The 14,316-nt window shown below is 46.7% G+C and overlaps 1 protein-coding gene across 2 annotated transcripts in view; it reads left to right on the top strand.

Moving 5' to 3' along the window:
• The window catches only part of LOC148443424 (protein-L-isoaspartate(D-aspartate) O-methyltransferase-like), a 69,696-nt gene that overhangs the window by 33,813 nt on the left and 21,567 nt on the right, over positions 1–14,316 (top strand). For both annotated transcript variants that reach the window (XM_088462844.1, XM_088462843.1), the window contains one exon: positions 605–709. In XM_088462844.1, coding sequence (XP_088318970.1) covers positions 605–709 — 105 coding nt within the window. The remainder of the gene's footprint in view (positions 1–604; positions 710–14,316) is intronic.

The raw sequence follows: 14,316 nt of genomic DNA on the forward strand, positions 1-14,316 counted from the left end.
TCCACTATGCTGCACAGCCAATGGACAGCTATATCTGCAGACATATCTGTCCATGGGCAAGTGTGTACGGGCAATCAGCCGATCACCCGTACACATGCAGTCGCGGAGAGGGGGGCGGACCCACGGCTGCCTGGAAGATAATGGTCGTTCATTGTATACGAACAACCATCATCTACAGATATATCTGCTAGGTGTGTACCCACCTTTACTCTACAACTAAGCACATTCACAATGTACATGCAAACAAAGAACAATAATAAATAGAAATGTCACTTTATTACAATTATACCCTTGTTAGAGTTACTTAACCATTTAATTTACTTAATAATAAAAAATGCACATAAAATATTTTCAAAATCACTTTGCTTAAGACTCATGGCTTGGTGACTAGTTGTCAGGGCTCAGCAACATCCTTGATTAGCTGTTTAGAAATAGGAATTATTATTCAAATAACCCCATGGTCTGGAGATTACTATGCACGATCAATATGTGAATGTTAGAAAAAAGTGTATATTTTGTAAGACTGGTATATGTGGCTATGTTCCGGCAAATGTATGTTGCAGCAGTGCTAAGTTTACCTTGCTCTATGAACTTTTTCTTTTAGAAAATGGAGTGATCCAGTCTCAGCGTGTATATGATGTTCTGATGGCTACTGATCGAGCACATTATATCCACAATTTCCCATATATGGACTCGCCCCAGAGTATAGGTAGGAAATTGGACATACAAATATAATAAATAGTACAAACCAAGTATCTGATCAAATCTTTTAAAAAAACATCATAATAATAATTCTACAACTGCAGCTATGTTTTTATTAAACGTTTCCAAACCAAAAAGCGAGAAGCATACTAAATGTAATTATACTATGAGAATAGAAATACAGTTTACAATTACAGATAAAAAATATTATTTCTTGTCTAAGAGAGGGAAAGATGGGGGATGGTAGCTGGGGGGCAATTTAATTGTTGTAGTGCGACCAATCGCATCCTGCCATCTGTCACTTTATTCAGGGCGATATTCAATTGCTTTTCCGGCGTCGGACGCCCATACCCTTGTTGCACTGATCGCGCCCAAAGGGACAGGTTAAATCCATCTAAACTATTGGGCGTGACAAGGAAAATTGTGCAAAAAGCTGGACTTTAGGAGGGAGCAAGCAGAAATATTGAGTGCTCACAGTACTCACCCTCAAATGGAGCAATTGCTCTGTTGGACGCAGGGTGCCCAAAAAACAATTGAGTTCCCCCCTGGAGTCTAATCACTCTTCAAGTGCATCAAGGCAGAGGTTGAAGCAGCTGTTCTCCTTGTGTACCGTGCTGTGCTCCAGACTGCAACTGGTAGAGTCAAAGTTCTTCTAATTGTGCACTGGAAATAAATTCAGAGAAAAAAAGCTGTGCTGACTGGCTTAAAGATTCATGATCTAGATATTAAATATTATATTCGGGTAAATAAAGCAATTATGTATATTATATGATATAACCCTGCTGTAAGTGTATACTGGAGTCAGTATTGTATTGTAAATCCAGAAGCAAGAGGTAATGAGCGCAAATTATGCTTAAGGAACACAAATGTCCCTCTTCATAAATGTTAGGAAATGCATCTTTATACAAATGGAAGGAAACACTGTTAGCGACACTATTCGTTGCATTTTGATTGATAGCAGATGGAGATAGGTTTGAGAGTTCTCAATAATCTGTTATAGGATTCTCCAGTCTTCAAGCTGTTTATGCACTTGTATATATTCAGGATCCATGCTGCAGATTGTATTCAGACTAGCGCTGATAGCAGGGCCGGATTCAATTAGCGGCAATAAAATCGGCCGATTATTGCAGATTTTTTTCACCAATATTATCACACTTGTGACTGAAACAGGCGAAACGTTTTCTCCATCTCAGTCAGACCAGGAGAAAAAAAAAATGCAGAATACTTATATTTGCCTAAAAATGTCGGGATTTCTTTCAGAACCTCCCCAATGATAAATTACTCCAAAAAATTTTTGAAAGTTGTGTACTTTGGCAAAAAACGGCCGCACAAATTTTGGTTGCAAAAAGAAAATGGTTGAACCTTTTATAGCAATTTTTTCCAGGAAATTACTGGGGGTACGTTAAAATGGGTGCAAGTATATTTTTGTGTTGTAAAACGGCAATTTAAAGAAATGACTGCTGCGACCGCGTGTGATGTTTAAAACACTTGACGCATCCATACTGCCCCTCCCCTCGAAAAATCTGACCCAATACGTTAAAACCATTTTCAATGTTATTTGGTTTTTGTTTTTCACCCAAAATTTGCTCAGTTGTTTTTCACCAAAGTACGCAACTTACGAAAAAAAATTGGGGTATTTTATCATTAAGGGGTTGTCCAAAGGGTTCTGAAAGAAATCCCCACATTTTTAGGCAAAAATAGGGATTTTGCTTTTTTTTTTTTTTCCTCAACCTGATCTGAGATGGAGAACATTTTTTACCTGTTTTTCAGCAAAAACCGTCATAGTTCGCCATTTACTGGGCGAAAATCGGCCGATTTCAACGCAGACGGTGAAATCGGCAGTTTTCGCCGCTAATTGAATACGGCCCTTAGTGGGAGTTTCTCAAAAGCAGCAATTGATTAAGTGCATTACTGCGAACATGGAAGGAAATTTAATCAGAAGCAGATTGCATTCATGAGTAGGATACTATTTAAGCCCAAAAGAGCAATTTGTTACTTGAGTAATCCTCAGCTGAGTGCATCAAGTAGTTTTCTTATAGTTAAACTTTATGGCTTTATATAGTAACTACAATCAATTGTAATACATAAAATGTATTTACACACAACCAGTTATGTTATGGACCCATCTGTTAGCAATTGTTTAAATGATCATATGCTAGTTTCAGTGAATTTTGTCTGGGAGGAGAACACATAGGGCTATGCTTTTTTAGTCAATAAAACCCACTGAATATATTTAGTTTACTAGTAGTTTTGAACCTGTCATCCGTCCCTACTCTTTCCATTTCCTTTACCTGCTATATATACTCCTGTTACTGGCGCATGGTCCTCTCCTCTCCTGGTGATCTGTCCCCTCGTGGCACATGACAGAGATAGGACAGATCACCATCAACATCTACGATCCCGTACTAAGGAAACATGGCTCTGGCATTTCAGTTACGGAAGCAATTCTGAGTGACCATAGACTCACTCGGAGAGTATTCTAGGGGTGAGCGGGTTCGGTTCTACTTGGTTCCGTTCGGTTTTAAAAACCGAATCCTATTGGCTATCCAAAACTCGTGACAGCTGATAGCCAATAAGATTCGGTTTTTAAATCCGAACGGAACCGAGTAGAGCCGAACCCGCTCACCCCTATATCGCATGTGTCTGATGCAGCTTATGTGTATGCAGTTGTAGACAGCTGTGATGGCTCAGGTGGGTGTCTCAGTACAAGCCCCGACCGCTGTGTTGAGACTTCGCACATCCCACAGCTGCGACACTCGCATCTGTGACAGCAATAACCTACAACTCTGATTTATGATGTCATACATCCCTTTCTTATTATCTGGTTCCCCAGAAACACCACCAAGCCCACTCGGGTAAATTGGACATAGTTTATAAAGTGTTGTTCTGCATATTGTCGAACGAGTGCCAAAAGAACCTGACCAAGCGGCATGCTCACAAAATAGTTCATGATATATATTGGCAGATAGAAATTATAAGAAGATGCCAACATCCAGACTCTGACTGGTGTGCCAGGGAGCAGGGTAATTCCAAAGTGGGCCCCACTGCTTTAAGGCCCCTCCTCTTTCTGTGATGGGGCGGAGCTTAGCGGGCCACAATGGGGGGGGGGGTCGGGCGCTGACAGTTTTACGGAGCACTATTGTTGAGTGAGCTACTATTTTTTTTTGGCCTGGCCAAAAGAGGTCACTCCCGGCAGTCACTATTCTGAGTGTATCTGGTAGATCTGTGTGCAGCCGTTGGATCTGTGCAGTCGGATCACAAGTTATGTGACTGGTGATGCCTGGGTCTCCTGGTGCGTAAGCCCCATCAGCCACACACAGCTATGTCAGCTCCTCACATTGCATTGACGGTCCCAGTTTGCATGTGGGCGTCCCAGGCGAAGCAGGAGACACAGTGCAGAACTTGCCGGGAGGAGCTGTTAGAGGAGCTGCCAGGAAGGGACAAGCTGGAAGCATGAGGAGCCGAGCAAGAGAAGCCTAAGGTAAGTAAATGGTGCAGGGGATTTAAGAGGTTAGGAGGGGGAGGACGGTGGGTAGGTGGGATCACTTCACTACAGAAATGTGGGAAAACAATTACAGATATTTAAAGTGGTAATATAAATCATTTCTGCAGCAGGCTCCATAGGGTATCCAGAGGGATACCTTGGGTTATAGTCATGGCTTGGTCATCGGGCACCACACAGTTAACTTTGTGAACCCAGGATGCACTGGGCCCCCCCTCCTATTACCCCGCCCCCAGGCCAAGGCACCTCAGTTTGAGTTGGTGCCCGGCCATAGTTGGATCACCGCATGGGTGCTGCTGGCAAAACAGCCCCGAAGTTAAGAAGACTGCAAGTGCGGCTAGTGGGGACAGTCCAGTGGAAGCCCCCACTACCGCACCTACACCCTTGCCGACTCTGAACACCGGTACTGATTTGGGGAACTCAGCTGGCTTTTCTGGGAGTCCCAGCTAGTGGGGCCCCGGGAGCTCAGGACTGTAGTCGGGTGTACAGGGGGCAGCAAGGTAAGCGCGTGGGGCGTCTGCGGCACAGTCCAGTGTCCTCAGAGCTGGGGGCTCCCTGAGGGCGACAGTTAGTGGAGCCAGGTACTATCCTGCACTACCACTAGACCACCAGGGATATGGGGCTGGAGCGTTAAGGAAGCGCTCCAGCATCCCAGGGGTTAATGGCCTGCCAGGGAGGGGTGCCTTTCCTGTATTAGACTATGGGAAAGGCCCCTCTCTCACTGCACCAGCCGCCTTTCTTCTGAGGTTTGGCGCGCTGGTGCTTGGGATCCTCCTTCATGGCTCTGCCTCCAGAACGCTCGGCGGCCATCTTGGATGCGCAGCAACGCTGAGTAGGAGTGTGGAGCCTGGGTCCTCCCCCCTACCTACCTCTCCTACAGCTAAAGGTTTGGTCAGGTAGCGCTATTCCCACTTCAGACTTAGCATCTGAGTGGTTGATGATAGCGCTGATAGTGCAGGCATTTATTCTGCACAGTATGTGACTTTTTGCCAGGTATATATATATATATATATATATATATATGTATGTATATATTTTCTTCTGTCAGCCATTTTTACTGTCCCTGTTTTTCTGCTCTGTTCTACCCTAATCGGTGCACAGTACTGTCAGGGTGGATATTAAACCTCACAGTGGGTAGTGTTTTACTTACTGTAAGGGGTCACATACTAACCTGGTAGTGAGGATTCCGCTCTCAGTGCTACCCGCGGTTCGCTGTTCCAAGTGTAACGCATGTGGGATAGGGGGAGTTTCCGCAGGATGGCATATGCAGCACTTGTTTTTCCCTGCCTGTCGCCCCTGTAGTGGCCAGCACGTCCCAGGAGCCTCCTTTGGCAACGCTTACGCTAGCTGTTAAGCCTTGGTAGGGAGATTGTCTGCTCCTCCTGCGTTCCCTCAATTGGGGTTAACTCATCAGGCGGTAGTCCCTTCCCCTGTACTTGGGGCACCGGGGCAGTTGACCTCCTCAGAGGGTATCCCAAAAGGAACCTGCCTGGGTGAGCACACAGTACAGAACTTATCGGACATTTTGCAGGTGCCCACTCCGCGGCCTGCTGAGAGACCGTTAGTAGAGCCACTGTTACCACATTGATGATGATGATGTCAGATGAAGGGAAGATCCCGGAATCTGACTCTTATCGACCCACTTAAGAGGTTGAGTATAAGTCCAGGTTTATGTATCCGGGCTAATTAAAGCTGTTCGCAGGGTTATGCTCATGGAGGATGACTGTCTCCCTGCGACTGCATTGTCTTACGCATACTTTAAGAACCTTAACGGTAAGGCGTCAACTTTTCCCTCCATCTGGTCAGCTGGTGGACCGTATGGAGGAAGCGTGGAAATTCCCAGGGAGAAGGTTTCGGCCCCAAGGGAGACTGACATGTTCTTATCCCTTTGCAGAGGATTACTTCACTAAGTGGGACACCCCTCCTAAGGTGGATTCCCATGTGACATGCCTGATTAAGAGTGCAATCTTACCCATGCCGCCTATGTCCTCATTTAAGGATGTTACGGACCGAAAAGGTAGAGCTTTACTTAAAATCCATTTACTCTTTGGCCGGGGGATCCGCCAGACTGCTCATGGCGGTCTGTTGGGTGGCTTGGGCCGTGGAAAAATGGGCTGACGCTCTGGAGTCGTCATTCTCCTCTGATGCTTCTGAGGAGCAGACGGTGCTGGCAGGTAATATCCGTGATTCTGCTACTTATATTAACAATCCTGCTTCCAGGATTGCAGCAGTTTTGGCTCGCCGATCATGGAGGTTACGTTCTTGGAATTCAGACGTGGAATCCAAGAAGGGTCTCGAAGGCTTGCCATTTAATGGTCAGGTCCTCTTCGGTCCAGACCTGGATAAAAATTGTAAGTACGTTGGCAGCTGCAAAGTGTGTATGTCTGCCATCGCCTCTGGCTCCATCTGGGACTGCTACTTTGTCTTTTCGGCCTATCATCCTCAAGGTAGGCAAAAGGTGCAGTCTTTTCCCAGGTCATCAGGAGCCACCAGGAAGACACCAAGAGTCCAAGAAGCGACCTTGGAGTGCTAGACGCCTTGTCACCAAGCCTGAAGACAAACCCTCAGCGTGATGAGTCGGGCCTCCCCTTGGGGGACCCCAGGGTGGGAGGCCGACTTCTTCGGTTCGCCCAGCACTGTGGAATGATTGCCACAGACACCTGGGTCAGAGAAGTAGTTTCTCGCGGGTACGCCCTCTCCTTCAGCAGACGGCCTCCCCATCAGTTTTGTTTCCTACACTCCGTAGGTAGGCCTTCATTCCACAAAGGCTCTGGAAATCCAGAAAGTGGTAAGTTCTATGCTCCAAGACGGGGGTCATAGTTCCTGTCCCTCCGTCCCTCAGGGGGACGGGTTCTTATTCCAAACTCTTTTTGGTACCAAAACCGAACAGTTCTGTACATCCTATTATCTACCTCAAAGCTCTCAACAAGTTTCTGAGGCTCCCTCGGTTCAAGATGGAGACTACGTTTCATTATGTTAGCTATGGAACCTGGGGATTTTATGGTGTCTGAATATTCAGGATGCCTACCTGCATATCCCTACTGCTACGGCTCATCAGAGGTTTCTCAGATTTGCTTTATTGGATCACCATTACCAGTTTCAAGCTCTGCCGTTTGGTCTTTCCACGGCTCCACAGGTGTTCACCAAGGTAATGGCGGTCATGGCGGCTCTCCTGCGGTTACGGGGGGTTCGCCTGCTACCTTTCGTGGACAACCTGCTTCTCCTAGCAGGGTCTCCGGAGGTACTTCGCAATCATCTGCAACTGACAATATCGGTGTTGCAGACTCACAATTGGAAGTAGTCCTCACTGATGCCATCCCAGAGGATGATCAATCTGGGAGCACTGTTGGACTCTCAGCAGCAGAGAATCTTCTTTACAGAGGAGAAGATCTCAGCCCTACAGACCAGGGTACGTTCCTGTCTCCAGGGTCGCCAGGTGTCCATTCACTTGGCAATGAGATAACTGGGTTCCATGGTGTCGACATTAGACATGGTGGAATATGTCCAGTTTCATTCAAGACCTCTACAGAGGCTGATCCTCTTCAGATGGGATGGATCACACGGTCGGATAAAGACCGGAGGTGCGCTTATCTCTGTCTTGGTGGTTACAGACATCTCACCTGAACAAGGGGCACCCATTTTGGATCCCGGATTGGTTTCTTCTCTCGACGGACGCCTGTCTCCGGGGCTGGGGCGCAGTGGCAGGTCCACACGTTTTTAAGGACGGTGGACATCAACGGAATCTGCCCTTCCGATTAATATATTGGAACTTCAGGCAGTGTTCAGAGCGCTGCTCCATGCTAGACTGGTTCTGTGAGGGAAACCCATACAAGTTCAGTCAAACAACGCCACCACAGTGGCTCACATAAGTCGTCCAGGCGGAACTCGAAGTCAGGCGGCTCTAAAAGAGTATCCCACATTCTGACTTGGGCGGAAGACAATCTCCCAGCCATCTCGGCAGTGTTCATTCCAGGGGGACTCAACTGGGAAGCGGACTTCCTCAGTTGACACGATGTACATCCAGGGGAGTGGTCACCTCACCAGGAGGTCTTCCAACTCCTTGTGGACAAATGGGGTCTTCCAGAAATAGACCTCATGGCCTTCAGACACAACCGCAAGCTAAGAGTGTACGGGTCCAGAACAAGAGACGCAGAGGTCTCCTGGTAGACGCTCTGTCGGTTCGATGGACCTTCCAGTTTGCGTACCTGTTTCCTCCTTTATCCCTTCTTCCTCGGATATTGAGGAAGTTCAAGCAAGAGGGAGGCATGATCCTGCTGGTGGCTCCAGCGTGGCCCGGACGTCACTGGTACTCAGATCTTCAGAGTCTCTCCATAGAAGCTCCATTGCTGTTGCCTCAACGTCCAGACCTGTTGTCTCAGGGTCCTTGTGTTTACAGGGATCTGGGTCATCTGTCTTTTGACGGAGTGGCTCTTGAGACATCTATGCTTTGGAAACCTGCTTCTGCCAGGATTTACCACAGGGTGTGGCATACCTTCTTTGAATGGTGTTGCTCCAGGGGGTACGATCCCCAGGTATTTCGCATATCCAGGGTTCTGGCTTTTCTCCAGGCAGGCTTAGATAAGGGTCTTCGTCTAGCCTCATTGAAAGTACATGTTTCCGCACTCTGTGTGTTTTCAGTGGAGGATTGCTCCACTCTCAGATGTTCGCACCTTTATGCAGGGTACTCTTCTTTGTGCTTCCTGTGGCTCCTTGGGAGTTGGCTATGGTCTTTATGGTCCTTTGGGCTCAGTGGATCTCAAATGGCTCACAGCTAAGACTGTGTTTCTACTGGCTATTGCTTCAACCAGGAGGGTGTCAGATTTTCCTACCGACCCCCCTTTCTGATTTTTCACAGGACCAGGGCAGTGCTTTGGAGTTGCCCTGGGTTCCTGCCTAAGGTGGTCTCTAGTTTCCTCATTAGTGGGGAAATTGTACTGCCGTCCTTTAACTCACCAGACCTTTCAGCAGGTGAGGCTTCATTGGATGTGGTACGAGCTCTACGGTTTTACGTGGACCGTACCGGTTCCCTTAGGATGTCACATACTTTGTTCTCCTCTATGGTTTCCATAAGAAGGGTTGGCCGGCCAACAAGCAAACATTGGCCAGTTGGATTCGCATGGCGACTTCTGAGGCTTACAGTCATGAGGGCATTCCTATTCTGCCCTCTGTTACTGCTTATTCTACGAGGTCTGTGGGTCCTTCATGGGCAGCTCGCTGTGGCGTCTCGGCTGTACAGCTTTGTAAGACGGCCAGGCCAAGTGGTCCTCTGTCCATACCTTTTTGTAAGGTATTATGCATTTGATACCTTTGCCTCTCAGGATGCTTCCTTTGGGCGGCGGGTTCTCCTTTCTGCACAGGAGCGCCCCCACCCTTGAGGATACTGCTTTGGGAACTCTCAGGGTATCCCTGTGGATACCCTATGGAGCCTGCTGCAGAAAAAAAGAGATATATGGTAAGAACTTACCTTTGTTATCTCTTTGTCTGTGAGGTCCATAGGGTTTCACTGGGCGCACACCCTGTCGCCCTGTGCTTCAGATGGGTCTGGTTCTGGTCACCGATTTTCCATCTCCCTGTTGTGAGAATGTGATTCTTGTGTGTTCCAGACTTCCTTCTCTCTTTTTCTCTCCTCCTATGGCCTTGGCTTATTATTGCACTGAGGTGCCTTGGCCTGGGGGCGAGGTTCTTGGAGAGGGAGCCCAATGCATCCTGGGAGCACAAAGTTAACTGTGTGGTGCCCGATGGCCAAGCCATGACTATAACCCAAGCTATCCCTGTGGAACCCTATGGACCTCACAGAAATAGAGATAACAAAGGTAAGTTCTTACCATATCTCTTATTATACAGTAATGGTGCTGCTATTGGTGCACTGCATGGGGCTGAAGTGCCATTGTTTCATGCAACTCTGGTAAGTTTAATGCAGTTGACTAATTGTATTTTTTTGTTGCCTCTGAACAAATTGATGTGATAAGCTGAGTACACACTTAGCGATAGTTTGAATGATTTGACCGATTGGAACGACAAATCATTCAAATCATGCAGTGTGTACCCACTATGTCGGGCAGTGCGTGCTCCCCTGGGGTAGTCGGTTGCATCGTCAGGTCGGCCCTATATGCAGCTCAAAATGATGATGCGACTGACGACCCCATGCAGCGGGATGCGGCAGGGGCCGACATATCGGACGGTCGGGCACCGGATCGTCTAATGTGACACATTTTAAAAGCTCCACAGGTGGAGCTAATTATTTCACTTGTGATTCTGTGAGGATATCTGGAAAACATGCACTGTTTGGAGAGGACCGAGTTTGAGAACCTGTGTATTACACTGATAGGGACGAACATTGTTAAAAAGTAAAGAGTGCACATGATTACTGTTCTAATAAAGGAGGCACATGACTACAATTCAAATAAAGGTGGCACATACGATTACTATTCTACTAAAGGGGGGTACATATTGTTAGTAGGGATATGCAGGCTCGGTTCTACTCGGTTCCGTTCGTTTTTTTTACCGAATCTTATTGGCTATCCAAAACTCGTGACAGCTGAAACCCAATAAGATTCGGGAAAAAAAACGAACGGAACCGAGTAGAACCGAGCCTGCACATCCCTAATTATTAGTAGACTAAAAGGGGCACAGATTATTATAAAGCTATGCTGTGTGCTTTGTGGGATGGCCACGCCCCTCTAGTTGATGACCACACCTACCCAATGGTTGGTCACACCCCTGCCGTTGCATTTTTCTGGTGGGCACTTCATGCCCCAGTCCAACACTAGTAACAAAAAAACAATACACAGCGCTAAATAGTGGAGATTAACAGATATTCGCAGCAATACAAAAGAGGATTTGTCAACCTCACATAAAAACGAAAGGAAATAAATTGATCGCGCTGAAAATACCTTTACTGGGACATAGAAACCAATACACCAGTAACGAGTAATTTATTATTTATTCAGCTCTTAATCTATTAACATTTCAGTATATTTCTGATGCTATTTACATGTCATGTAGTAACATATTTTTGTTACAATCTTTCACATAATCTCATGCTCTTAGAGTACCTAAGAGCAATAATTTATTCCTATCTCCACCCCTTCGCAACTGGCTGCTTGATCACATTACCTGCTAAAGCCAGGCGTATAGCCGACCTATGCTGCGCGTATATATTTCATTTGTGTGAGTTAGAAAAATAAATTATTGCAATACATTTGATTGAGGAAAATTCAAATACTCCTAATACTCCTAATACAGTGATTTAATCAGAAGCAACAGGTCTGATTGTGAAAGGGTTCATTTGAGAACAATGTATGCAAGAGGGACAACAAAAAATAAGGTAATATTAAAAAACAAAATGGATCACTCTTATGTGCCTTACCATCAAATATCAGTGTGATTTCTGCCGAACATCAGTAGACATTGACATGTAGCATTTGTGCACATTTTATGAATAATATTAACTGGATTAATCATGAAAGTTCACAAACAAAATAAGTAATCAGCTTCTCTAGAATTTATCATTCTATTCCATTCATCTATTTTCAAGTAGTAGAGTATTTTCTTTTGACAGCAGAGAAGGAAAGTGAAGGCAAGAAGTCTGTACATTTCTGATGACCAAGCTGGTGACTCAGATAACCAACATGGCAGACTTCCAGTCTTAGGGGCACATTCATTATACAAAAGTAAGTGAAAATTTGTATTTTATCATCGAAATATCGGAGCTGTTCATTACACAGGAACACAAAATAAGCTGTGCAGACAGCTTCAAGTTTAATTTTTTAAAATTCTTTCTATTCTACTTTTTATGAGTTAGCAGCACTAGGCATCCAGGAGGACACCCGTGTTGCTGCTCCATCACCCCAACGGCCGCGGTAAGAGAGGTAAGGCGGCTCCCTGCTTCTCAACGCCTGTCTGGGAGACACCGGCGGTGCTGCCAGTGGTCCTCTCCGCATCCCCACTAGACCACCTGGGCAGCGGGGAGCCACCGTGTTGGCGGCCATTTGTCCTGGGTGCCATGCCAGAAGGAGGAAGAAGGCTCTCCCCGTTGGAGCCACCCCAACCCCTAGACAGTTTCACTCATAAGAGGCACTCAGTTCCAGGGTCACTCCTCCTCTCTCTCCCCTCCTCACAGACACTGAGTAGCCATTTTCAAAGGTGTCTGCTGGTGCAGTTTGTCTCCGGAGAGTGTAGGCTCCTGGTCTCCTCGTGTTCCTCGCCCTCAGCGGTCAGGTTATACTATACAGCTCCTTCCTCCCCTTGGGGTGGTTTGTTGATCAATTATTGCCTGTATTATTGCACTGAATGTTTCTCTGTGTTTGACTGTTTAATGTAATTTGCATAGTCTCAGTCTCTGCATAGCACCACTTATTTGTCTATTTGTGGTGCTTTTACATTCTTTGCTCTGTCTTTATTGGTACATCAGTTTTCTGGCTCTGGTGTATGGGCTTCTTCTTGGATTTCTATACCATGTCTTCTGGTCTGGGTAATTACAGGGCTTGTGATGCTGTGCTTTCTTCACAAGTGTCGGACCATGATGGTCTCTGTATACATTTTTTTTTACAACCCCACAGTAGGTGGTTCCTTCAGCTGCACTTGCTCGTCAGGAACCTGCTTGCATTTCCTCGCTATCCCAAGTAATGTTACAGGTAGTCTATAGGCTTTCTGGCCCTGGGTCTGCTCCCCCTGCGGATGTTTCTTCTGATGTGGCCCCCAATGTGGTGCTGTCCCCTTTGCTGCCTTCTGCTATAGAGCCTCTTTGGATGCAGTCCTTTACGCAGTCAATTCAGGGTTTAGCGCAGGTGTCAGAGTCTTTCAAACAGATGCTTGACAGGGAGCACGCTTCTAAGCGTAGGCAGTCTAAAAGGGACAGCTCTACACCCCTCTCTGATATTGACTCAGACTCTGAGGTTTCCTCAGACCATGAGGAAAACGTATTGGTACCCTTTGATGTTGAATCCTTTTTTATTCCGGAGGATTCACCCCCTCAGGTTGATGTGGTTTCTTTGATTAAAGCAGTTAAATCAGTTTACTTATCAAGGATACGGAGCCTGCCCCTGCGTCCAATGCTCCAGTGTTTACGCTTCAAAAGAAGGCAGTTTCAGAATTTCCTTCTTCAGCGCAGTTGGAGGACCTTTTGGCGGAGGCTTGGTGCTACCCTAATAGGCGCTTCCAGTTTTCTAAGCGCATTACTTCCTTTTATCCTCTGCCTGTTGCCGATCAGGCTAAATGGGAGTCTCCTCCTCCGGTTCATGCACATGTGGCCCGCCTGGGCAAAGATACCACTCTTCCTCTTCCTAATACGGCATCCCTTAAGGATCCGACGGATAGGAAGTTGGAAACTTTTCTTAAGTCTATTCACTCTAATGCAGGTGCGGTAGCTTACCCGGCCATCGTAGCAGCAGGGTTGCTAAGGCTATTGGTCGCTGGGCTGATGCCCTGGAAGATGGCCTCTTTTCAGGTACACACAGGAATGAGCTTTTGTCTTACATGGAGCATTTCCGTGAGGCGACTTCTTATCTTGGGGAAGCAGCTATAGACACAGGTATACTAACTTCCAGCCTCTTCAGTGTCAGCTAGAAGAGCTCTCTGGCTTCGTTCCTGGTGGGTGGATTCCGACTCTTAAGAAGGCTCTTGAAGCTCTCCCCTTTTCGGGGGATGTTCTCATTGGTCTGGAATTGGATAAAATAGTGACTACAGTGATGGCATCTAAGACCGCCTTTCTCCATTCTGGGGCAGCCCCTAGGTCGCAATCTTATAAGTTTCGCTACTTTCGTCCTTGGGGTAAGGCCAAAGGCTTGTCGTTTTCCAGGTCTCAGGGATCATCTGCTAAAGGTTCTGAACCACCAGGTAAGCAACCCTGATCTACCAGACGCCCAGCTGCTGACAAGCCTGCTGCATGACTGGGCAAGCCTCCAACTGGGGTTCACTAGTGTGAGAGGCCGGCTTCTTCTTTTTTCTGAAATTTGGAAGGTGACCATGGAGGACACCTGGGTAAAACGGATGGTCTCCCAGGGTTACACATTGACCTTTCAGGAACATTCTCTGGCCCTGTTTTTCTCCATGGGTCTTCCTTTGGATTGGGAGAAAACAGGAGCTCTCTTCTCGCCTCCAAGGTTTTTGTT

This window comes from Taudactylus pleione, unplaced genomic scaffold (genome assembly GCF_031769625.1).
Source record: "Taudactylus pleione unplaced genomic scaffold, aTauple2 ptg001274l, whole genome shotgun sequence".
Lineage (NCBI taxonomy): Eukaryota > Metazoa > Chordata > Amphibia > Anura > Myobatrachidae > Taudactylus > Taudactylus pleione.